At 36.3% G+C, this 26,629-nt stretch overlaps 1 protein-coding gene and 1 long non-coding RNA gene across 5 annotated transcripts in view; one reads left to right on the plus strand and one right to left on the minus strand.

The window, feature by feature from the left end:
- The window catches only part of SLAIN2 (SLAIN motif family member 2), a 33,968-nt gene extending 8,035 nt beyond the window's left edge, over window positions 1–25,933 (plus strand). Inside the window, exons 2-9 of one of the 4 annotated variants that reach the window (XM_021526478.3) lie at window positions 1,684–1,832; window positions 6,663–6,827; window positions 8,209–8,370; window positions 9,590–9,949; window positions 12,047–12,184; window positions 17,108–17,185; window positions 21,370–21,679; window positions 23,318–25,933. In XM_021526478.3, coding sequence (XP_021382153.1) covers window positions 1,684–1,832; window positions 6,663–6,827; window positions 8,209–8,370; window positions 9,590–9,949; window positions 12,047–12,184; window positions 17,108–17,185; window positions 21,370–21,679; window positions 23,318–23,384 — 1,429 coding nt within the window. In that variant the 3' untranslated portion in view covers window positions 23,385–25,933. Of the gene's footprint in view, window positions 1–1,683; window positions 1,833–6,662; window positions 6,828–8,208; window positions 8,371–9,589; window positions 9,950–12,046; window positions 12,185–13,932; window positions 13,992–17,107; window positions 17,186–21,369; window positions 21,680–23,317 lie in introns of those variants that run through there. The other 3 variants (XM_021526560.3, XM_021526871.2, XM_021526951.2) reach the window with 3 other exon arrangements.
- Window positions 11,109–12,035, minus strand: LOC116183622 (uncharacterized). Its single transcript, XR_004148284.2, has 3 exons — window positions 11,966–12,035; window positions 11,254–11,355; window positions 11,109–11,159 (listed from the first exon to the last, which is right to left on the minus strand). It is a non-coding gene; the product is annotated as an uncharacterized LOC116183622 (long non-coding RNA).
- Window positions 25,934–26,629: the final 696 nt, after the last annotated feature.

Genomic DNA, 26,629 nt, shown 5'->3' on the forward strand with positions numbered 1-26,629 from the left:
AAGGAGTACAGGCAAGTACTAAAAAGACAGTAAATTCAAAATGTTAGAGACATAGTAAATGTTAAACATTACTTTTAATGGTATGGAGATGTCATAAAAATTAAAGAAAGTGGCATCATTGTTTACACAACTGTGATAATTGAGTGACTTTTGTGCTTTTCAAGGATCTTCAGGGCTATAAATACATGAAGGGCTTTTAGCTTTTCTTTTGGGTTGAGTGTCCAATTGTAGGCATTTCTACAAAATTAGTTATGACAGCATGATATTGGACAAAGCATAAACCCCTTGAACTACAGGAAGTGGCAGTGACTATTTGGACTGTTACAAAGAGCTTCAATTTTATTTTAAAACCTGGCAGCTAATAAATATTTTCTCACCTGGTTCTGCAAGCATAGTTTGCTAATTTCAGTGTTAGAGGGAAGAGTGTTTTGGAGCTCACTCTTAATAAAGATCAGTGTTTTGAGTAGAGTGATGGTCTTATAAACACAAGCTTTTGTAAGAAGTTAACTTAATGGTAGTAATTACAAAAAGAATCTCTAAAAGCTATTATAACACCAACAGTTCAAGTTCTAGAATTACAGAGGAGAGATGAGATAATCTTGTAGAGAAAGTTGTGGGAAATAACTTCTGTGTTGCTAATGTCATTGGCATAAAGAGAAGAACTTCTGTTGTCTATTTTGTATAGAAGCATGTTTGATTAGACTGTCAGATGTTCCTATGTGACACTGGAATACAGTCATTCACTTGGAATATGAAGTCTGTCATTACTCTAGAAGAAATGCTTGTTTAGCTGATTCTACACATGCATAATCTCTAGTTAAGAGTTATGTCTTGCAATTCACTTTTGTCTTTTGCTGAACCACATTCCCAACTTTGGTTCTAGTCCAAAGTAAGGCTTAAAGTTCCCTATTTTGAGTGTGTGATTGGTTATGACTTTTCCTTTGATCTGTCTGTTGAGGGAGGAGAAGCTTTCAACTAAATTTCTAGAGTTATTAAACTGGATTACTACTTTCTTCAGTCATGGAATGTTGATGTTAAAAAACATGAATGGAAATGCTGACAGACAAAGGCTTAAGTATATCTGGCAAAACAGTTTGATCTCATTGTTTCTTTCTACTCTCCTGTGTGCATTATTTCTTTTTCCTTGTTGCTAATGCTTGTATACCTCCTTAGGACAGAGATAGTTCCTTTTTCTGTGTTCAAAGAGAATGAAAATATCAGGTACTAGGATAGAAATAATAAATAAAAATAAATTCTTTATTGTTCTAGGCTACTAAAACAGTAGTTGTGTTTTGTGTATTTTAGCACTGCTCCTTGGCTATTAAGATGTTTATTGCTTCCTTTGCTTAGGAAAACAAGAGTTCTCTATTGCATAGTGTTTTAATTTCTTTCAGGTGAATCTGAAAAGATTAATCATCATTTCTACATTTATGTGACAGTGAAATTGTCCATATACATAACGTGTCTGAAGTTCTTGGTAGCCATATGTTATCACTGTTATGCTTTATCCAAAAGAGTTAATTTTAGGGTCAAATCTGTGCTTTCTTTATCTTTTGGGATTGTACTATAGTGTAAATAGAGTGTAAAACGATAAATAGCATACTGTGTGGTGTTCTGTTGCATGTCTGCTCTTATGCTCATTTTGTCTGTCCTCATAAATTATATTTTATCTCTCTTTTCCAGGTTGTATACGTCTCCAAAGAAGAAACTGAATCCAGTGCAAAAAAGTGTCAGTCCTTTAGTTTGGTGCAGACAGGTATTGGATTACCCAAGTCCTGATGTTGAATGTGCTAAGAAGTCACTGATCCACAAGCTGGAACAAACAATGTCAGGTGAGTTTCTGCACACTGAAACCACTGGGTTGTATGTGTATATTCTGAAACAGCATCAAAATTAGCTAATGGTTGTGAGATAAAATATCTATTAATTACTTGTGTCTAAAGCTTTCATTATGATTTACAAAGTCATTAGTTCTACTCATTTTCTGGATTGTATGAATGAATTGAAAGAAGGCATTAAATCATGAGTCATGATTTCAGAGTTTTGTAATACCTCCATAGTTTGGTCTGATGTTTTCAGGAAAAAACAATGTTTTTAACTCTTTTGTTTTCTCTTTTTTTTTTTTTAATAGAAGTCTGTAATAAGGTATCATAATTGTTAGGTACTTGTCAGTGTGTTAGCATGAAGTTTGATTTTCTGATAAATTAATTATTTTACTTCATCTAAAGAAATGGAGGCCTAAGTTTTTCAATACTTTGGGGAAATGGTATTGATTTATTTTCCCCATTCCCAGTAACTTTAAAAATCTGACTGTAATGAGATCTTAAAAAATCCAGAGTTTATGATTCTTCCTTAATACTAATTAGTTGGATATATTCAAAACTGAAGAGTGTTTGACCCTGTGAGAATGAAAGCCTGCATTCTCCATCCTCCTATTACCAGACTTTTTTATGTCAAACCAGCAGCAAAATGCTGAACGTTTGATTAGAATTCTCTGTCCACCTGGTTTCAGGCTTTGTTTTGGAGCCTATTTTTTTTTTTAAATTATTGTGAGACAACTTACTTTCTTGCTTTTAATAGCTATTCTCGTCCTGTTCCATCTTTTTGTAGTCTGCTACTACTACATGTTAAACTATTATCTTCAGGAATTAGCAGAATAGTTGGACTTGAGCTAAGAGTGTATGAACACACAGTTCCAGGAGTGGTTCCAACAGCCACCCCCTTTCTGTGATTATACATAAACTTTATGCTGAGTTTATTTGACTGTAACTTCTTTCCTGTCCTTGTATTGTTTTCTGGAGCAATTTAGTCCTTATTCTGGTTTGTACTGAATTTGTTCTTAGTAAAATATAAATCCATTTTTTATTCTTACAGAAATTGTGGGCGTAGTGGTGGAAGTGCCTTCAGTATGAGTCACCCTCAATCTTTCCCTATTTCTTGTGCTTTTTTATGCTGCCTGGACAAAAGTCTGTTAAAAATTTACCTGAAGAGTTAACATGATATATGACTAGATACAGGCAAAGACAGATTCTGAGCAACAAAAAGCACTCGCATCACAGAGATTTATGAATGATGCTAAATGTTTGGGAATCTGAATACTACTGAGTATTTATGAATGGATAGCAGTTGATTGACATAATTCTGTTTGTGGTTTCACTTCTTTCAGAATTGAGTAGAAGTCTTCCAGAACTACCACTAATTCTGTTACCCACAGGGTATCTTTAAAAATTCATAGCTGAAGCAGAATGGCAGGAAACTTCTCTATCAAATGAATATATTTGAAAGTTTTAACATTCCAAGAATGTGTTTAGGTAACTTCACCTTTTGTTTTGTTTTCCCCTAGACCTGTGAATCTGCTTCTGGCAGTGATACTTGCAAGAATACCACAATTAATTTATAGTAATAATTGGTGGAAGTACTAATGCTAGGAAAGATGGGCACATGCTGGTTGGAGCAGATTCATGTAAACGTGAATTTTCAACAAAACAGAAAATTGTCTTTTAGAGCCATCAGCCTCCTTTACAGAATAAGGGTAGCAGGTAGCTCCACTGGAGAAGACAAGTAGTGTTTCTTGTAACTTTGTTTCTCCTATCTACACTTCAGGAGTATCCTATAACTTGCATTTTGCATAGTACTTGTACCGCAGGGACCCATCACTTAACCTGTTACTAGCTACTGGTTCAGTTAATAGATTCTAGTCTCCATGGATAAGGCTTTTCATACTTCTATAACTTTTTCCTGAATCCTTGCTGATGCTTCTTTTGCATTGACTCTTTTTACATTGTTAGTTCCTGTTGTTACGTCTTTCTAATCTTAATCTTTTTCCTCTTTTTCATTCTCAAATGCTCTCTTGTATTTCACATTTTCTTCTTCCGTTGTATTTTCATTGCATGACAATAAAGGAGAGAGGAGCTCTCAGCTCCATGCTACTGTTAGCAGTTACTGATGCACAATGCCTTGTCAGCAGTCAGGTTTACCATTGCAGAGCAAGTCATGCTCAGTGTTGGAAGTGTGTTCAGACTAGAGGGAACTTCATGTATATTCTGCGCTCAGATTTCCTATTTTCTACAGCAAAAGAAAAATTCAATACCATTTCAGCAAAATCATACCTAAAAGGAGTTAGATACTGCATATGGTTTCTGAATGTTATAAAAGAAAATTTACGTTAAAATAAACTTTTTGATTATCAAACCTCCCTTCTGGTGTTTCGAAAGCTAATGCGTAATCTTTTGTAAGCTAGTGTTTAATATTAGGATCATTTTAATGCTAAAATTATTAACTGTCTTGCTAATTTTGTCTGACACTTCTAATAAAGACTGTATCTCAAACTGCAAAAATAGCGATGTCTTCCTGAGTTACAGAAATCCCTGCTGGAAAACCTTCAGGAATTCTGGTCCAGAAAATGGTTTTGAATCCAGATGTTTTTTGTCTGGGAAAACGTGCTGATGAAGGTTCACATTAGCTACTGTGAAAACTACTCTGTGTATCAAGTCTCACCACATACCAGAGCAAACTTTTTACATGTAGCAAAGTCACTAAATTTCATCCAAAAAAATCTGTGTATGATCAAATAATTTGTATCATTATGAATGTAGACAAAGAGCCTGTTTTGAAGACCATATAGTAGTAGAATTGTTTTCTAATTTGTGGTCAGTATTTTAAAATACTTGTCTGTGTAATAAATAGAAAAGAAAGAACTGTTGTGCAGACTTGCATTTTAGGGATTTTTAATGACCTTTTTTTGGCAAGAGATGAAAAGTAACTTTTTTTTGTGTGTGAGAACAAAGATTCAATTGCAATAGATGCTTTGGGGTTCCTTTGTGAATGCTAGAAGTTTGATATCAAAAGGCCTCATCATAGTCACCCAGAACAGAGTGACTTTTAATTACTGGTTTTGTTTAGTGAGCTTTGTTATCAAATGGAGGTTTTCCCTTCTGACACACAAACTGAAGATACCTCATAAATACTTGCCAGAATTTAGTGAATTCACAATTTGATGAAATTAACGCATATTGTTTTAAGACTTGCAGTGAAAGCTGGAATATAAACCTTTCATCCTTCATCTATAACTGTCTTTTCATTCTAACTAAAACACTAGTAATATTAACTGGTTTAGAAAGGATCTTTACACGAGATGCAATTTTAGGAATTTGAAAGTCAGCGTTAATTTCTGCTGCTTTTGCCTCTGTGCTGTATTCTGCTATTGGTTAGGTTGGATGTTGTGGTTATTTTGGGGCACTCTTAAATTAGATGAGGCAGTCAAATACTCCTGATATTTTTTCACCTAAATCTACTTTAGTAGGTCAGATAATAGTGCAGCCCCACCAATGTTTGCACTGGACAACTGGAGATTGGTGACCAAGAGCAAAGGGGAGAAGCCAAAGCTTTGCTAGGCTTGGCTGCTGAAAGCAGCATTTCATGTAACTGTAGTCTGTTTTGGCTTCTAATGTCAAAGCAACAGTGATTTTTAGTAAGGAAATTTGAGTTCCTTTCCTTTTTTTTTTTTTTTTCTGTCCACTGTTACCAGTAGCCTAATTCTTACTGCACTCATTGAAGTCCCTTTTCACTAACAGAAATGTCACACAATATTTTTTAATAGCTTACTTTCAGCAGCTGGGTGAGCTACAATTAAATCTAATCTGGATTTACATAACATCAAGTTGGCCTTTCTAGCTTTTTTATCTTAACACTTTGCAATTTAATTTGTCCTTATATATACTTCTGCATTAATATACTTCCAGCAGTGAAGGAACTGATTTATAGCAAAACTGTCTTAAATATCTTTTGGATCCCACTACCCCTGTAGCTGAAATTCCATTTTATGTTATATTTTAAATGTAAACTTTTGAACAAAATAGTTAAGTAACTAAACAAATAATAAATACCCAACAACCAGTGGAATTTCAGTATCATACTGTTCACTACTGTTAATACTCACCAGTGTTTAAAATTCATCTGAAAATACTTAGCATCGAAACATTTACAATAAATGGCAGAGGAAAGTACCCAATTTAGATCTTATATTGTGTATGAGATTGAAGCCTATGGTCAGAAAATCCCAAGTCATTAGAACAGAAAGTTAACAGTAGGAAATAATCAATTTGCTTTATTCTGATAGGTTCATGGTACCCACAGATCTATACAGAAGCATTTGCCTTACTTAATGTTTTTTCATTTTAGCATATGCTTAGGGAAATTTTGTAGGTGATACTGCTTAGTTGTGTGGTGCTGTCTTGGGGTTACTGCTCAAGTATTGTGTGATTCAGACAGGTCTGAGAGTTCTGAGAACGTGACTTCGTGCCGTGCTCTGGTGTGTATGTAGTTATGTATATGGTGTATGTTAGTGTAACTGAGCTACTGCTGCCTTCCTGCTTCCCATCACCTACACTGGACATTTCAAAGACATCAGCTATAGTGATCTTAGATATGACTTCTAAAAGGAAACTGTAACTTGTCACTGTCTTCTCTTGCCCTCTTCTCCCACTCTTCTCACATTATGGTTATACCTCGGAGTGACGAAAGCAGTGGCAAAACTTTCTGGTGACTGAAATTTTCTACTTGAATTGCATAGTAATTAAATCACACTGAAGACACAATATAGTATTGTATTTGTTTTTCCTCATTTCATTCAGTATAATTTATCATTTTCCCCTTTCCTGCAGCTCTCAAGAGACAGAGTTTGTACAGCAGCCCTTTCAGTGCAGTCAGTTATGCGAGTTCCTACAGTCCAAATACTGGTAGCCCCTACAGCAGTGGCTTCAACTCTCCCTCCTCAACACCAGTGAAATCTGCTTTAGTGAAACAGCTCATACCTCCTGGTACCTCAGGTAACTCACTGTGTTCATGGTCTTTTCCTTTCTTCCTCCTCTTCCTTCACAAATGTGCTCAAATAGACAACATTTGTATTGAACTAGAGTAAGAAAGACTCAAGAACTTTCCAGTGTTTTGTAGGATGTGTGCATCATACAATTTTAAGCTTCTTAGGAAAGGCTTTTTTTACATACTTTCTGGCATGAGAAACATGTAAAATGTTTTCTTTGGGTGTCTATGTCCCAAAAATTACTGATGTATGTGATTAGCAGTTAGACCAAAACACCAGAGTTCATTCTGTGGAGTTCCAAGTGGCTTCTGGAACTGACCCTGTAATTGAGAGGGGTGTAAGTTCCATGGTGGGTGTTCAAAGGTTAGGGGTTGGTAGTTGTGAAGTCTTTTCAACTATCCTGTTATTTACTAACTGAAACATTTGGTATGCAGTGTATTCATCAATACCTCTGAGATGTGAACAGTATAATATAAGGAAGAAGCATGCATTCTAGTTAAGTATTCCATGAGCCTTTGTAGCCATCAGTATAAAAATTAACTTCTGATTATGTTTTCTAATTTTATTCTACACTTTTCTTTGCATGAAAAAAATTGTTGCCTGGAATGTATTTCTGCTCTGGCTTATTGCATATCATTTAAGTTAGTTTACAGGAAAGATGAAAAAACATTGCAGTGACAATCCAGCTATTACTACTTCACTGTGGACTTCTACTGAAGCCTGCACTACATGAGAGCCATCACCCAGTTTTTGGTTTAATTTTGGTAGCTTGGTGCTACAATGACATGTCTGCCTGGGGGACAGAGATCTAACAGGCAGTGGGAGGGCTGAAGGCAGCAAACAGAGTTTTTCTTTGTTATGGTTTCCATGTTGAGCAAAGGTGTGTATGTGCAACAGGCAGTATCTTCAGATAAAGTAATATTTTAAGCATTCCAAACTGAATCAATAGTCATTGGATCAGCAAGACATTATTGTTAAGAAAGATCCAGTCAAACTTATTTCTTACAAGGTAGTATACACAGGTAAGAATGAAAGCACAGATGGAACCAGGTATGCACTTGCTCTTTTTGTAGAGCTGTCCAAACTTCATAGCAGTTGAGACATGCTATGATAGACCAAATTATTTGCCACTAGTTTGTTTTGAGACTATTGCAATGATTTTATAGAATTGCTTTTTAGAAGGTAATGGCTGAGGTGTGCTTTTGGAAGTTACATTTTCAGCCTAGGTTTGCAATAAAATAATCAAATGTTTCAAATGGTTTGCCAGATCAATGTCTCAGTGGCAATTTCTTCAGACTGGTGGCTTTTTCTAGGAAAGGAAATGCAGGTTACTTTTTTTTTTTTTTTTTAAGTAACAACAATCCTGTTACTTTATTTTTTTTCCATAGGTCACCTTAAAATTTCAGGAGATAGAAATCCTCCACTAAGTCCACAGTCTTCTCTGGACAGTGAATTAAGTGCATCGGAGATGGATGAAGACTCTATTGGGTCTAATTACAAGTTAAATGATGTTACAGATGTACAAATTTTAGCACGAATGCAGGAAGAAAGTAAGTGGGTTTTTTTTTCCTGAAATCAAAGTAGAGCTGTTGTGTTGTTTTTTTTTTTTAATAACTGCAGTAGCATTTGTTTAGTAAGCATGGAAAAGCAGTATAATTTCTACTGTGGATGTACAAATGTAATTTGCCCAAGAAAGCTGTTAAGGACTTCAGCCTCCAGGCTAAGGAAAGGAAGCTGCTGTGTAGAAGTTTTCTTTAGGAACAATGGACAAGACAATGCTGGAGAGAATGAATTTGTAAGGTACAGTATTTGCTAAAAGGATGATTGTTAGAATGGACTACTGCCTGCCACCATTCTTCTCAGGAGACTGGTGTCTTCCTGATGTAATCCAGTCTTGTTCACATCAATGCTTAAACCATAATTTAAATCACCAAAATGTAAAGTCAATATGGCAAAGAATTATTAAGAAAAGTGCCTATATAGATGTCTGTCTTTTTAGCTTTAGTTGAGACTTTATGTCCCTCTGAATGTGTAGAAAGTGGAAATAATTTTGACTGTCTAACTACATGGTCTCCAGACTACTGTGTATCCTTATCAGTGAAAAAACCCAAAACCAAATGCCCAGTGTATGTACTTTTTAATAAATTATAGACGTATATTACTCTAATGTATAAAATAGACAAAAATACACAAATATACACAAAATTATTGTTTTAAAAAGCATGAGATAAAGCCATGATAAATGCTGTTTTAAAGACACTAGTTATTCAGAATTTTCTTGCTGTATGCCAGTGGATTGGTTTGCTTATACCCAGGGTGTGGGTGCCACACTTCAGAGACCACTGATCTGACACCTCCAGTTTCTCTAGGAGTAGCTTATTGTGTTGCTTTTTTGGTTGGATTCACTAATACATTGCAAGAGACATTTCATTGTGGCTGCTATAATTGTTATAGGATGTTACTTGATACCAAAATTATGAGGTAGCCTGTGTTGCTAGTTGCAGCCTGGGAGAGGAAATGAACAAATGCATACACAACAGACCTATACGCATGATTGCTTGACTAGGAAAAGGAATGAGCTCACCTAATGGAAGTCATTATTAGCTGGTAGATAACTTTTTGGTACTAATCAGAATTTATTTAATGCCTCCAATAACAGGAGTTAAGGTGAGCCAAATTTGAGAGCTGTGAAGGTATCTGTGGGCACTGTCTCTAGTTTGAACCATTTGTGGGCTGGAAACAAGTAAACAACATTCTTCTTGTTGCCAGGCCTGCGGCAAGAGTACGCAGCCACAGCTTCTAGGCGTAGTTCTGGCTCCTCTTGCAATTCCACCCGGCGAGGCACATTCAGCGACCAGGAGCTTGATGCACAGAGCTTAGAAGATGAGGAAGATGGCACACATCACACAGTGCACCCTGCTGTTAGCAGGTTCTCACCATCACCTCGCAGTTCTCCCTGGCCTTCACCAAAACAATCTCCAAGAAATTCACCTCGCTCACGATCACCTGCTCGAAGCATAGAGTACAGTAGAGTGTCACCGCAGCCTATGATTAGCCGTTTACAGCAACCTCGTCTTTCGCTTCAAGGTCATCCTACAGACTTGCAAACTAGTAATGTCAAAAGTGAAGGTAAAAATCTGTTTGAAATTCATTACGTGAGTAGTTGTGTAGTTTCTGTAAAGGAGTTTTGTCAGTGTGCAGTCCTAAAACTATGTGGCTGTGTAACATTGTGGTTTAATCTCTGAATTGCTGAAGAAATCGCAGAGCAAGCAAAGCTTAAGTTCTGCTGGGGCACCCTTACAGTCAGATGAGTTGATAGGCTTATATTTATTTTAGATGTTATCCAGTCAGTGAGTATAATTGAGTTTCATAGTGACCAAGGTCTATATTTGGCAGGCAAACGCACTAAAAGCAGGGAAGCTCATTGACTAGTAGAGTTAGACCTTGCAGATGACAGAACAAAATGCAGAGGAAAGTAACTGTGGTCAGATAAGAGTAACATGGCGATTTATAAATGCCTATAGCCTGTGAGGCAGCTGAATGCTTTCTTCTGGTTGCACAGGACTCTGAAACTTTTCAATCATTAATATAGTCTTAAAAATGTTAGTACTTAACTCATGCGTTTGTTGAATATTTTAGATATCTCAAAGCTGTGAAAACTGCTGCGTAATAAAATTTGGAGTAAATTCAATGCAGTTATACTATATTGGCATAGAAAAAAAATAATACAATCCTGATACAACTTTTCTTCTTGAATGTACTTTTTCCTAGTAGCAATCTAGCAGAAACTCCTTCTACTGGGATGAAACTTTGCAAGGATGTTCCCATTTCAACAAACATAGTTTTTATCCAGCAAGTAAGATCTTAAATTTAGAAAGAAAATACATTTAGATATTAAGAATTCCCCTTACTATTAATAGTGGCTTGGGGAAATTTTAGGTATCTAGAAAAATGTGCACCACAAAAGTTAATTATACCGTAACTTAATTGAGAATTCCTTTCCTATTGATTTCTTAAAATTAAAGTCTTAATCTGTGCTAGATGGGCTGCAATGAAAATATCCTAAGAGAGGAATGGTACCAAAAGCTAGTATCCCACATACCAGACGGATCAAAATAGAGTGTGATCGTGCATTTCTGAAGCACTTCCAAGTAGTTATCTTGCAGTGGTTTCTGTGCAGTTGAGTGTTGCTTGGATATTCAGAGTTGATACAGCAGCAGCCAAAAAAAGTTGTTCAGGTTTTCTTTTTTTTTTAAATATTATTTTTCTAGAATGGTTGGAGGGAAATTTGGTTGACAGGGTTCAACAATGTACCAAGTGCAGTGCAAAGGAATGCAAACTACAAAGTGAAGAAAAGTACACTTGTTGGAATATTCAGCCGATAAAGACTTAGTTTTGTTTTCACCTTTAGTGCTTATGCATGGTTAACCTACTTCTTCACTGCATCCCTCTGCAGAATCAGGTTGGCCACCCATCCTGTCAAGGCATCTTCAGTCTTCTACCCAAAGTATGTCATCAACCCAGCTCTGCAATCTCTGCAATTTGGGTTGGAGATACATAGAATGTCATTAGAATTGAGAAGTACTTAATGGCATCTTTTCCTGTTCTGTGAACAGTGGTACAAATATTAGAAGGCCCCTGAAATATCAACATTAGCTGAATAGATAAGTCAAGTCATATGTGAAAGATGAAGCATAACTGGACGCTTCAATAATTTTGAATGCTGTGTATGAAGTGGTCCTTTCCAGAGGTATCTGGGTTTTTTTTGTATAATGGACTGATATGGGACAAGGTAGTCTCAAAAATTTACTCAAACATCTATGTTGTTTTTGTCTTAAGGCAAGCATTTTGTTACAAATAACTTTCTGAGCTAATAATTTGAAAACTCTGCAAAACTGCAAATTAGGTTTGTCTGTTCAGCTTTGATAACAATACAATAAAACCCAGAGAATCACAATCCAGATATGTTTCACTTTCAAAACACAATATGCTTGACTTTTTTCACGATAGGTGAAAAATATACGTTCTTACTTTTTTAGATACATAAATATTTTGCATGTGATAGATTTGAGAAGAAGTAATGTAACAAAATACGCTTTTAAACTGCAGTGTAGTTTTATATGTCTAACGTTTTGTGTCACTTACATTTGGGGTTCAACTATGGGTTCACAACCTGACCTTTGTCCAGCATCAGACGTTGTGATAACTTTGTATTATTTCATACAGAAAAACTAAGGCGTAGTCTTCCAAACTTGTCCAGGACATCTAACATCCAAGCAGAGTCTGTGAAAAACAGCAGAAGTGACTCAAACTTCCAAGTGCCAAATGGAGGAATACCTCGCATTCAACCTCAAGCCTCAGCCAGTAAGTACCTTTAGTACTACTTCAGTGTAAAATTCAGAATTAAGCGACGGTATTCGGCTGTCTTCTGAAGTCTCAGGGCAAAACAAAACATTGTTTGCCATACTGGAGATGCTAATCTTCATTTTTAATCAGACTTTTGTGACTCTGTTTTTATGGTACACAAAATACTCAGAAAAGTTCTGGTTTCTTATTAAGATATCATTCATAGTTTCCTCCTAAAAGTATATGTAGAAGTAATATGAATTATTAATACAGTATTTGGGAAAACAGTCTGAAACTGTTTTCTTTATAGGCTCTGAAAAAACACCTAGATGATGTTTATTGCTTTTTTTTAAACTAGTGAAACATGACCTGAACGGATTTATTTCAGTTTAACCCTTTAAGTTATTAACCCGTCTGCAGTTTCTTTTTTTTTTTTTGGCACATGGGTTATATATCCAGTTGGCAATCTTATTTAAGTGTCAGTTACTTCCTAAAAAAGGTTTGGATGAACCTGTGTCTCATAAAACATATTAGCCCATTGCTGGACTCCTACTTTCCTAGTTTCTCCAAAAGTTAACTGCTGATATGAAAATGCTGCTATTCTCACAAATATCTTGAAAATGGTGACCTTAAAGAAGCCAAAGCAAATAAAAATTAAATATTCAGTGTTTCTTTATATGTCAGTATTGCCAGTTCCTGTTGTTTAAATATTTCCTGACCATTTCTTTTAAAGCAGGTTTCTGAATTTAATAACTTTGTGTGACATTTTCAAGGGAAGAACCCATGATGAATATTTTTATGTGTAGAGCTTTAAACTGTAAAAATTCTGTGATAAAGGTTCATCAGTAATCTAAATATTTGACAGGAAATGTAAAAATAATGTTTGTGAATTTAACTAGGAGTATTTTACCTATAGAACAGTAAAGGCATAGTGGCATACCTGGCTGGTTGTCTTAAAACTTTCAAAACAGCTTCCAAGTATAGTTAAATACAGAATAAGGAATAGAGATCAAGCCAAAGACTCCAAGATTTCTGTGTTTGTACAGACTTAGAGCAGATGTAAGGATTGTATGGACAGTCACTCCCAGGTGTGTGATACTATAGTAGATAGAAGTTAGTGTGACTTTACTGTTCTCGTGTAAGTTACTCCAGCACCCTTGCACCTTGGCCCTCTTCTTCCACCTTTTTCAGACACTCAGAAAGTGGGATTTCCAGCAGAAAGGATGTTTGTGTAGTTCAAATGCACGACTGTTACCTCTTAGGCAGCCTTATCAAAGTGTAAAGCACTCAGAGCAGTTGGACAGCTGGTTTACAGCTGTGCTATTTCAGAGATAGGAAGAATTATCAAAATGAGCTGAAAGAAAATTAACGAAAACATATTTTTAGTAAAAATATCTACAGATTTTATTTGGTGCTTTAGAATTGAGTGAACTGGGACAGGAAGAGCATAGAGAGCAACTTAGCTAGAGGGCTATTTCCAGAATTAAAAGTACATTAATGGTTAAATTTTCTGGAAAGATGAGACAACAGAAGTCACAGTATTCAATATTTAGTAAATTATTTCATTGCAGGAGCAAAAGTGGTCTGATTGTGTTTATTTTTTTCAACTTGCGGATGCATTAAGAATTACTAGGTAAATTTGCTTTTCTTTCATAGACAATTTCCCCAAATGTGAACCACTCTAGATCAACTTACATTTAAATGTAAGTTAAATATCATTAATAAAGGTCAGATTTCTAGCTTTTACAGTTTCCCTGCTCTTACAGATGTTTGTCAGAGTCTTGCTATTGACAATCGTAAAACGGTTTGTGTGTGAAGTCAATGAGTAAGTATCTTTGCTTAGTCTGGATTAAAAATTTTTCTGCAATACTGTACATTGTATAAAGATTTCCAGAATTGTGTCCTTTTTATTGTATACTTTTTATTTTATTGGTTTTATATTTTGTCACTTTGCACAAAGCACTGTTAAATCGCAGCAAATTTTTGTTTTCCCTTGGCAATGATTTCTGGGTCTTGGGATTTGAAGCTTCCTCATACACCTGCTAGTTTTGCATGAGCTTACCTTTGCGAGGATGCTGGCTTGCCACCCGAGGTCACTACTTTGCTCCTTGTCAAAGATTTGCGGTTCATAATTTACTTGCACATTTGCTGTGGCTGCAATACTGAACTTGCTATGGTTGCTGGCATTCAAAAATGAGCTAGGAATCCAGTAAGTTTCTGAAATGACAATTCCTCTTACAGTTTTATAGCCAAATTGTATTTGCTCGCTTACAGAAGAGAGAGAAGACACATATGATTTGTTTAGAGGTACAACTGCAAACATGAAAACATTGGCATTTTAACTTTTAGCTGCAATGTAGTGAACAATCCAAATTGGTTTTGAAGAGACATTGAATTAAAAAGCAATTGTAACAATTTGAATCTTAATTTACATCTGATTCTCCATGCCATTCTGCAGAAATTACTTTTTTTAAAATACGAAAGCTAGTAAATATTTCACCTTAAAACACTTACGGTAATGTGTGTGTTCCCCAAGGAATAGGTATTGTCTAAAGTGTTAGTGATGGGAAATCTTCTTGTTTGGGTCCTATACCACATAGATTGTACAAAGCTCTAGAAATTGTAAGGTGACTTCCATGTAAGGGCTACCTGCTTTTGGATTCTGTGTGATGCTTTTGTACTTAGTGGCACTAGGAGCACTTGGATGCTTTTAAGAAGAGCTAAATACAAAACCTTCTCGAAGAGTTGTAGATTCTTCAAACTGTCAGTAAAGTGACTGATCTGCTTGCCAAGATCCAACTGCTTGGCCTGTTCAGAGTAAAAGGAGGAAGAGTAAGTTTTGAAGAAACCAAGTAATACAGTTCTGTTGATCAGAAGTAAATGTGACTACATGTGTTCAGCAGGCAGCAGTTGTGACAGGTAATGTCACAGCACACGGAGCACTTCAAGAGCAGCAAGTGGTGTGGATAAACATGCACTAGGCGCTTATCTCAAACTGCATGTTTGCTCAGCATTGCTTAAATTGTACTGCCTAAGCTCTGTTCAGTGTTTCAGTGCACAGAAATGTTTTGCTATTGAGTGTCTATTTCCTGGAGTCTCCATTGAGAAGGAAGGAATTTGATATATGCACATTTAAAATACTTTCCACATTATCCCATCTCTCTGACTTGCAAGAAGTGTGAATAATGATGGGGGAAGAAAGTGCCATGTGCAGTAGCATATTGAAATCTGAGCAGATTAGGAAAAAACATATTCAAAATATGAAGGAAGAAGCTTTTCTTCATTTTGTGTGGTATAACAAAAACAGTGATTCAGTAGAAAATAATAAAGTGGAATACTTGACGACTGAAGCAGTCTGGCCAGTGGTCTGCCTCAGTAAATTTCTAGGAATTGTACTCATATTTAGAGACCTTACTCTGCTTAATTGGCTGTTCATATGTATGCTTTAAAAAAAGTTTCTAGGAAGACCATGTGCCAGTTGAATAAGAATTACATATTGCCACAGGCTATTTTGCATTAGACTCTAGTTGATAGAAGGAATAAGGTTTCTATTAGTAGTAGGCACAGGCAGAATTTTACTGTGTTTATGAACAAACTAATTCCTTTTTCCTGTTTGTTGAACATGACAGTTATAGTTAGTTATTAGGACTAAATTGAATAGACTGCCTAGTCATAATTTCAGCATGATGTTAAAACACATTATTAATTTTTTATAGTTCATAAAATACTATGTATTTTGCACTGACTGAAGCATAGGAAAGGTGATAGTAATCATTATATGCTATCAAACAAAAGGATTAACTAATATTAGGATTCAAATTGTTCCCCCCCACCCCCCCCCACCTTCTTTATAGCAATATTCAGTAATTGGTGATGGGATTATTCCTTACTCAGGGTCAGGATCTTTTTGTACAGCTGTTCCCCCATCTTTCTTCCTTCTCACTATGGAAATAAGCCTTGCTAGTGCAATCAGTTTTATGCTGGTATAAAACTTCATACACTGAGATAAGCACAGATGTTTATTCATACATTATCATTTTATGAAGTCTCTGTGTAGTCAAAGCTTTATTTCATTGACTACTTTCCTCCTTCTCCCCCTTAAATGTGCTGCAATGGAAATAGGCTGAGTCAATGCATTCCTTCTGGCAATAAGTAATTCTCTCCCATGCCAAGATTCTGCAGTTCTTGGAACATTGGCTTCTCTCTTGGTAACTGGTAGGTAGTGAGGTCATTTCAAGGCAGTACCAGCCCTTGAATGTTACTGGATAAAAGGCAGGACAAGGGAGAAAAGGAGCAATAAAAACCAATTTCTATCGTGCTAGGTACATGCTGGCAGTTCATATATCTTAAAAGTGTCAAGTCTTCATTTTAAGCTTAAGTCTTCTCGCATTTGAAGAGGGGAGAAAAAATACATCTCTCAAGAAGGCTTAATTCTCCACAGCTGAAGAATACTATTTGTTTATATGATGATCATATTAGACAAATATTTATGCTTTTGTATAGTGTTAGAATATTTTTTTGAAAACAATTTTAAAATGAAAAAATTAGTCTTGCTAGGTCAAATACAACAGTTTAATTTTCATCTATATCTAATCTTGCTCTCATATTGCTGTAGCATGTTTGCTAGGTGGCTTGTTCTCCCTTTGGTGTTTTAATTTTTGTTTTGCATTTCTGGGCTTTTTGCCCTGCAAGAAGCTTTACTCTTACCAAATCTGCGCATTTTGCACCGCAAAATTTCTGACACGCTCCTGTGCAACTCTTTGCAATTACGAGCAAGCACCATTGACAAAATTCCATCACTTCCAGAGTCATAGCAGCTTTTTGAGTGTTCTACTCACACTGTTCCTTGATGCTTCACAAGTGGATACAATTCTGAAATTCCCAGTAAATTTAGTTTTCTTATCTTCTTAGACAAATATAACACTTCTTGTCTTTCAACAGCTCTGCAAAGGCAGAAAAATTTGCCTCGTGCTGCCTTCAAAACCAAACAGTTTCTTCAAACTCCATCTACAAAAGGAGGTAATTAACTTACAACCTCTTGTCAAGCTCCAGCAAATCTCAGATAATGGTTCACCTGCATTAAATCTCACATGTTCTAGATAATAAACTTGCTCTTGCAAGTACTGTAGAAATTAACCAAGTGGTCCTTGATGTATGAAAGTTATCTTCTTGGTCTAAATATTGAAAATAAACTCTGTGTTATATAGGAGATTGAATTTTGAGCTAAAAATCCAAGGAATGGTGACTTACTAACATTAATCAGGAAATACAGATTTAAAAAGTAGACACCTAAATACATATTCACTAGGCCTATATTTGGATAGGAATTTTTAAAATAAAAAAATACAGTTTTAAAAAACAGAAATAGTAAAAATACTCATAGAATCCTTTGTGCTGGGAACAAAAGCTAACAAATTTATCCTTGAAAAGATGAGTGTAGACTATCAACTTATTTTGCATGTACTTAGGCTCTTTTCCTAACCAAACCAGAAGATTAATCCCAACATAGATGAATCAAGGTTTTTTGACTCAAGGAATTAGATACTCTTGTATATAATATTCCAGTTTGCTAATGGCTGAACTTGACTTTACACTTGAGACTAATTAATAAGCTTGTAGATGCTAGAATCTTTTAAGTGTTGTGAGAGTCATGGGTGCAGACATGAGGGGTTGACAGAATGTACATGTTTCTCTTGGGGCTTCAACAGTGCCAACTCCTTAGAGTCATCTTCATGCCATGCAGAAAGTTTTAGCAAAGTATGATGCCTGTGAAACAGATTGACATGTCTTAAAAGGAAGTCTCTTAACAGTTTTCATACTTCATACCAGATAAAGTTCTCACAATGTTCTGCTTTGCATAAGACCACCATCACTATTCCTCTGCAGAGCTTTCTTTGCTTTCTTTCCAGTTGTCCATGCCCTCCTCTGGATGTCTGGAACACTTACTAGGTCAATGGCTGAACCTGTAGGAATGTACAGAAAATTAGTTGTTCTTTGAATTTATATTATTTGTAAAAATTTATTAAACTTTAGAGAATGAGGAACAGTGCACATTGCACTGCCAGTTATATATTCCAGTTTATGGCTGTTGTCATTCCTTACTGCAAATGAGGACCCTTTCAGTTACTTGCTTTGTCTTCTTCAGTTATTTGCTATTTTATAGTCCTTTATGTGTTGGTTTTCTTTCTTCTGATCTGAGATCCTCATGAGTATAGAAGTATTGAACAGTAGTGAAGCAAGACTTTCCTTTCAGAGACATTAACAACTGAGCAACAATTGATTTTACCTTCTTAAAATACTGTTCATTATGTAGCTTGACACCTTTCACACACGTTGGCTTGTTATCACTTCGTAGTAGCATCTCCCCAGCATCTTCTCCAGGCTGCAAACCTCCACCTCTTTCCAGATAGAGGAGACATACTCATCCATGCTCTGTACCTGCTCCAACCGGTCCACATCTTTCCTGTACTGAGATGAAAGATCAGTTTATTGATTCCGATAGTTAGAATTCATCTCTTCTTTCATGTTGGGCTGATTCATCTCATCATAATGGTTGTGATTTAACCAACTGCATTAGAATTTAATCTGTTTTCAAGTTGGTGTGCAGCAGCTGGCCTTGGAGTGCAAGCCAAATAAGTTTGCAGCTTCACAGCACCCTACTTTGCTACATGGAGATCTCGTGCTCTGTGCCCACAATCCAGGACAGAATCCAGAGAGGGTAGGACATCTAAATGTCATAACTGCACATGCCTTTTAATTTTCCTTTTTTTTTTTTTTTTTTTTTTTTTTTTGGCTGCCAGATGTTTTAATTGTAGCTGTTTCTAGTTCACTTTATAAGGAGATTGAGTTGTGCAAGGTTATTAAGCACTACCCTTACATGTTTAAATGTTTTTGTTAAAGATGGATCAGCTAAATCCTCTACATGGTTACACCATAGTTATCAAATGGTCTGTGAGGCAGTACCTCAGTCTTTGTGATTCTATCTTACAGATAGGCCAAACTGACTATAATGAATATCCAAAACTGCTCCGAGACCAAATTCTTTATCTGTAGAACAGAACTATTAGGCAGTTTGCCAGACTGCATCATGTGGGCTGCTCTGGAAGACAATTCGTTCCCTTGTGCACAAAAATGAATGTAGCTCTCAGCAATGTCTGCAATGTTGTCCTGACAGGAAATGTTTTATGAATTGACAGCTCAAATTTGCAGCATGGTAAAATATGGCCAGCAGAAGGTTAAAGAGGATGGAGAAGACTGATTTACTGGATCCTTACTTCTGCTGGGAATGCAAGCAGCTTTCTTCTGTTGCAACTTTTTGTTGCTTATATTCTGTACCTAAAAACCTTTTCGCTGCTGTGCCTGCAAGAGGCCCAAAGCTCTATTCAGTTTTTATACACTGGCATTGCTCTGTTGGTAGCTGTTAACATGGTACTGTGTTTGTGTTCCAAGCATTGTAATGAGAAGTTCAGTGATAAAAGCTTCCAGTGTTTACACTGCAGAGCCACTTGGAAATTCTGCAGATTTGATTGCATTGTTTTTAACAGGCGAGGTCACATTTTAAAAACTTACATATAATCTATCTTAGTCCTAGGAGCACTTGGATGCTCTTCTTGTCCAGTCATTCTGTTGGTAATGCTTTCCTTAATCCATACTCTGGCTTGATGCCAGCTTTTATTTTAAGGTTTTTTACTTTATCTCCCTGCCACTTAGCAACTGTCACGTGTTTTTGACCTCTCTGTCACCTTTTCTTGTCAGCTTTTCCCATGAGTGGCTTCATGCTGTGTTTGATATTGCTGTCAGGGGAAAGGCCCCCTTGGGTAATCCAGAAAGGAATCAAATCCAATTCACATCTGTAATGAGGTACATATTAATCTTCCTAGACATCCCCTATAAGAAATGGCTTCAGAATACAATTTCAAAATTACCAGTTCCTCTGTACCCCATTTAGGATGCTACATTCCTGCATTACCCGTCTCCTTTCTCACTCCTCGTGTTCTTACTGGATCTACCTTTAAAATTATAATAAAAGCTGTGTTCAGGACCAGCTTATGCACAACATCTGTCAAAAATGATGCAACTTTGGTCTCAGTATAAAACATTTATTTAGTAGAGGAAAGAACAGTTAATGCAAATTTACTAAATGTAAAACATGTTTTTGTTACATGATTGATTTGATCATCCTGTGTTGACTCTTACTGATGCACCCTAGTAAGCTTGAAAAGCTGGTGAAATTTCATTGCATTACTAAGATTATGCGTTAGTTTAACTATTCTGTTCAGTGATAAATTATGCATAATGTATAAATATTCCTCAGAGTTGTGTAGAATTATGCTTAAGGTTCGGCATTATCAAAGGACTGTTAAATATTCTGTCTTACTAACGTATCTCAGAAAGGACTTGATAACCAAACCTTGCATACTAACTCAGGTACAAAGTACTAGAAAACAGGTGTTGGTTTTACTGATAAATAGGTAATGTTTGTAAGAAGAGGAAGGCTATAAATTGTTAAGAGTTGTCTGGTTTAATTTTCATAGCAGCACCTTAAACTCTTTGGTGTTGGGGGTTGGCAGACATCATCCTTAATCCAAACTACAGCATTATACCAGCTTCTAGGAAGAAAATTAACTATATCCCAGCTGAAATCAGGAGAGCTAACCCCATCTTTTTTTTTCCATCTGCCAGAAAATGTGGGATGTAACTATATCTTCAGATGAATTCTAATTCAGTAGTTAAAAAAAACAGCATAAAAGAAGTACCAAGATGCTCTAAGCTCAAAATTTCATCATTGAAGACTAATACAGACTTTGAATCTGTTTAAAGCCTATGTCACACTAGAATACTGTATTCTTCAACATGTTCTTTCATGGATTGGAATTAAGTTCACATGTTTCTGAAGCAGTTAAATTTCTTCTTAAGCCTTCTTCTCTATTTGTTTTGACTTAACTGATACAACAGTTATAGCCTGATTAGGATTACTTACAAATACAGATAAATATTTGTAGTCAGCAAAGAGGGCATTAGAGTTGTGATATCAAAAACACATGACAAAGAGGACATCTGAATTCCTGTTTTCTCATTGCTGCTTGATTGGCTGTATTCCATTATACATTCCATATTGTTTGTATAATCACATAAAGTAGTTTCCAGTTTTTAATTTCTGTAATATTGTAAGGTAAGCTGAAAGTAATTTCTGTATTTTCCAGTACCTTCTTCGAGTAAATTCCGCTCGCCCGCGGCACCGTCTCCCTTAGCTCTCCGACAGCCAGTGAAAGCGTTCAGTGCCCATGGGCCAGGCTCGGTCGCCTCTCCAGAAGCCACACAGCTGACGCACAGTAGTTCTTCACCAGGGCCTCTTGCAGCCCAGAGCTCAGGCTTGCCGAGCCCTGCCAGCAGTATTAACAGTACTACTCTTACCAGACCAGCAGGGATGAGGAGTGGTTTGCCCAGACCCAGTGCCCCTTCCACAGGGGGCATCCCAGTGCCTCGTAGCAAACTTGCACAGCCTGTTCGCAGGTGAGTCTCTGACAGGTAGTCTTACGTTGAAGTTTTCAAAATTAATTTTGTTTGCTGTGTATTTGTGCTGCTTCTTCTTGCAATTGTTATTTTGATCTTAAAGTTTTCAGAACAGAAGTGGAGACCTCCATGTGAAGTATTTCCATAATAGTTTGGAATCCAAACTGAGAGATAAAGGTTCTTTAATGAGAGAGTGAAGGTGAATGAGTGAAAGTGGAATTGGTAATGGAAGATATTGAACTAAGTAAATAAAATCATAGTCTGGGCTGAGAAGGCAGCAAGAATTTGTCTGCATGTGGTAAAAAGTTACCAAAATATAGCTGGCAAGAGAAAATTCACTTGTGCGAGTGACACATTCTGAAGTCGGAACTGCTTGCCTCCATAGCTTGCCTCCAAAAGCAACAGTACATGGTGAAAGTAGTTTCTTTCCTTGGGCAGCTGGAAACTTCCAGAAGGAAGATGCACCAAGAAATCACTCCAGTTAACCCACAGGATGAAACAGAATTTTTAGCTTAAACATAACTGTGCTAGCACCAGACTGAATATTAACTGTGAATGTCACTTTTCACTGAAGGTGTTAAGTGGAAGCTGACATAAGGAAGCAGTCATCTGTGAGAAATACTAACAATCTCCTTAAATGGAAGGGAAAAACAATTAGTCTGCAGTACTGTAAAAAAGATGAAATGGTGGTAAATAGCGGAGTGGAAAAGTTCTGTTCTGCAGCGAGTGCTAGGCAAGGGAATGACAAGCAACTGTCACAGCACTGACTTTTGTGATTAAAGCCTGCACTGGTCAGCAGTACAGAACTCTGTGTAATAAAAAGCAGTTGTTTTGCCAGGAGTTTGCTAATAGTAGTGAAGTGTGGTTGTCCAAATGACAGCTTGTCTTAAAGTGTTTCACTTACTAAACTTTTTTTAAACTAGCTTTTAATTTTTCTTTTTTTTAAAGTTTGCATATATAGGACAAAGGGAAACAGCCCTAGCTGGCACCAAGGAGGTTTAGATTAGGTAACAGGCAAGATGTGTTCACCAAAAGGGTTGTCAAACATTGGAACAGGCTGACCAGGGAAGTGGTGGAGTCATCAATCCTGGGGATATCCGAAAGATGTGTATATGTGGGATTTTGAGACATGGCTTGTGGTGGCCTTTGCAGTGCTGAGTTAATGGTTGGACTTGATGTCCTTACAGGTCTTTTCCAGCCTAAACAATTCCATGGTTCTATAATGCAGACTCTGTACACAGTGCAATAATCAAGTTTCTACAAATGTCAGATGTTGATGTAAGCAAATGCAATACTCTAAACGAGGATTTGTCTGTTTATATACATCACTGAAAAAATGGCCCATTTTAGGTGGAAGCAGATTAAGTTTGCATTTTTACAGAGTATAATAGCAATAAGTTTTCTGTCTATTTGTTTATTTATTTGGCTTTTTCCTGGCGTGGTAGTTTCCAAGATACAACACATGAAACTTTAAACTGAAAATACTGTAGGGTTTGTCTTAAGTAAATGGTATTGCAGGGAAGTAAATGAATGAATTGTATATTTCAGTTATTCATAAAATGTTTAAATTCTTATGTATTGTAGATAGAGACTTCAACAGTTATTTATGAAACTGAAAAACATCTCATTTCATTTTAGATCATTACCCACTCCCAAGACATATAGCAACGTGAAAGATGAGAGTTGGAAAGATGGCTGCTACTGATCTGCACAGCTCAATGCAGAGTTCCAGTGCTCATGGATACTTCCTCACCAGGCAAAAAGACAGCTTGATTAAACAAACTGTTCAGATGTGACTCTTGGAATTTGTAAAAATTCCAAACCTCTCTGTCTCTGATTAGCACAAACTGGCAGAGATTATTACAAAGCAGCACTTTAATGACATCTAACATCAGATGTTTGGTGGTCATACAATCACTTCTACATTAAATTGCTATCAGTTCTGGGGGCTTTTTTATTGCTTGCTAAAGATGTTATCAATATGAGCATTTATGAGAGTGGCCAATGTCGGGGCAAAAATGAATGAATGCCAAAGAAATGCCCATCTTGAAAAACAGCAAGGACAACTACCAACATACATTATCCACAACTTCATTTTCAGCCTGTTTTAATTTGGCAGAAAGATTGGTGAATATGTACTATTGAAACAAGGCTACATGAATCAGAGCTGATGTTCTGATTGCAGACTGCTACAGTGCTAGGGAAATGTTGCTTTTAACAATTGTATGAGATCCCAGCTGGGACTGGATATGTCCTTCTGGAAGAATCAGCAGTTACTCTGGAGGATTAGGTAGAACAGGGAGTTGTAGCCATGACTTCTGTCACATTAAAAGGTTTGAATGTAGCAGACACACACAATGCAATAGTATAGATTGCATCTTTCCTATGTTGATTTATTGGCTTTACCTACTCTTATGTTTGATTGCCAGAAGGGCTTAGTATCAGCTGTACAATCTTTCTAACCTTAAATTCCTGGCTCAGGAAAGATGGCCTTCACTATTGTAGCCACATTTTTAACACATTGGCATGCTATTTGGGGAAAAATATTTTATAGCAGGTTTCCTTGCAAAAGAAAGAGCAAGTGATAATTTTGATTTGTTCTAAAACCATACCACTATACATGCAGCCTGCAGCAACTGTAAATGCTGATAGTTAAGGAGAAGGAAACACAACTATGCACTTGTAACATACAAATTTTAAGGAAATGAGTTACTCTTGATGCCAAATGATATTCATTTAGGTGATGTTCCATGGTATGAGGGAGTTTTCTGTATCCTATTTTTTTACTTTCATCCATTTCTTAAATTGGTTTATTTTAAATTGTAAATATTTTTACAGAAGATATTGCCCATGTAAGTGTGTTTAAATATGTACTTTGCCTTACTTATGTGTATCTTACATTACTGGTAACAGAGTATAAAACCTGCTGTGTCTGTTTACAAGCTATTAAACTCCTCTGGTGGCTCTGACTTACTCTAATGCATTTTGCTCAGAACAACTGATATATTTAGCATTGAACCATTGTTTTCTGTTTCGGAAGACATGCAAAAATCCGTAGCTAAAGTTGTATTGAGTGGGACTAGTTAAGTGGAAGGGATTTTATTTGAAGGTTTTTCAGTATTTTGGATGTACAGTTGATGAAGTAAGAGAATGTGAATGGTATATCCTTTGTGCAATGACTGACAAACACTACAAGTCGGATTGGATAGTAGGTAGCCTTCAACCCCATTAGTAACTGAGTTTGGGACTGCTGGTGGATTTTGCCCCCACCACTAAGAGGATAACTAATCCCGAAATTCCAGTACTTGAATTTTAGGCCAACATTAACATATTCCTGGATGAAAAGCCATGCAATAGTACTTGACTTGGAAGAAACCAAATAGGAAGGAGTGGAGACTAACTTGCAATTTAAACTACTCAAGCAAGCTCTGCGTTGATGGGTGACTTCTCACACCAGACCAAGAGCTGTGCTAAGACTTCAAAGTTGGGGTGTCAAAGATTCCAACAGAAACCACCTTTCACCAGTACATACCACTAATCTAGCCTTGAGTCACCTGCAGGTACAGGGAATGCATGTATCTCACGGCACTGTTCACCAGAAAACAGGACTAGATCAAATGTGCATACTCTCAGTAAAGCCTGAATTTTAATATTTCAGTATTGTACAAATCAATACTGCAGTCTTCACTGAAGAATGGGGAATTTAAATGGGTGGATTTTATCAAACCGTTTGACTTACAAATTTTGAAAGTCAGTTTAGGTGACAATATTGGGGTTTTACCATGGCTGCATCAAACTTGTACGTTTCCTTAAGTTAAGTAATTCATCGCTTGGGTAAATTCAGCTTGAGTTTTTTAGGGATTTTTTTCTCTGCTATTCTCCCTGAAATACAGCAAATGACTTCCTGAAAATGACTTCCTGAGAAGACAGACTGTTTGCTAGAAAGCCTTTGTGCATTACCAGTTCATTGATATCAGGAAATCATGGGACTCTGTGTTTAGAGATTTACTGCAGAATTGTGGAAATATGGATTTGATAAAATAGTGCCTATGATTTACTTAACTTATGTTTGATATAGTAGTAAGGGTTTTATGAATGTGGATTACTTTTTGTGCCAACAGCTTGGAATTGATGTATGTGTGTAGGCAGAAGGATTTATTCTGCTCCCAAAGTTATTTAATTTTTTTTTGTGTTTGAATGTTTTTGTAAGTGTTAAAAGTGTAAAAAAATATATATGAAATATTCTTACCACAAAACACCTCCTGGATCCTTATTTTTACAACAAAGTGTTTTAAAAAGTGTTTTAGAAATTTAGAGGATATTATTTTATGGGGTTTTGTCTGGTTGGTTGGGTGGTTTTTCAGGAGCTGTATTCACTTTTCTAGAGGTTACCAGTTTTGGTTTCTGCCTACTGTAATTCATTTACTGAGTACAACACTGTATTTGGGTGAAATCTGTGATTTCATTGACAGACAGAGGTGGACTTGTGCCTCTGCTCTAGAAGGACCCTGCATAGTTCAGACTTGTATGAAAAACTGTATTCTGAATTTTCATCCAGAATGATTGAAGTATAGGGCAGTTTGAAGTATACAAGCCTGCCTTTCCATTTTTCAGGATTTCTACTCACTTCAGACCACCACATGAAACAAAATAATTCTGGAATTTATACAGAAAATTGAGCCATGTAAAAATACACCTACTAAGCCCTTTTGGAACTGATAAGTACACATTTTCTCTACCTTCTACATTAATGCCTTCATCTTTGGCTCATATACAAGCAATAAGTTAGTTTTGAACTTAGTATTTTTCTGTAATATGCATTTTGCTATAAAGCAATGGATTCAATAGTAATGTGAATACCATCTTTGTCTTATCTTGGTATTAAAATAAAGGCAGGTATAATTTTATTTGGTAGCCACTTAATATTACATTTAACAAAATTTAAGCTGT

This window comes from Lonchura striata, chromosome 4 (assembly GCF_046129695.1).
Source record: "Lonchura striata isolate bLonStr1 chromosome 4, bLonStr1.mat, whole genome shotgun sequence".
NCBI classification, from domain to species: Eukaryota; Metazoa; Chordata; class Aves; order Passeriformes; family Estrildidae; genus Lonchura; species Lonchura striata.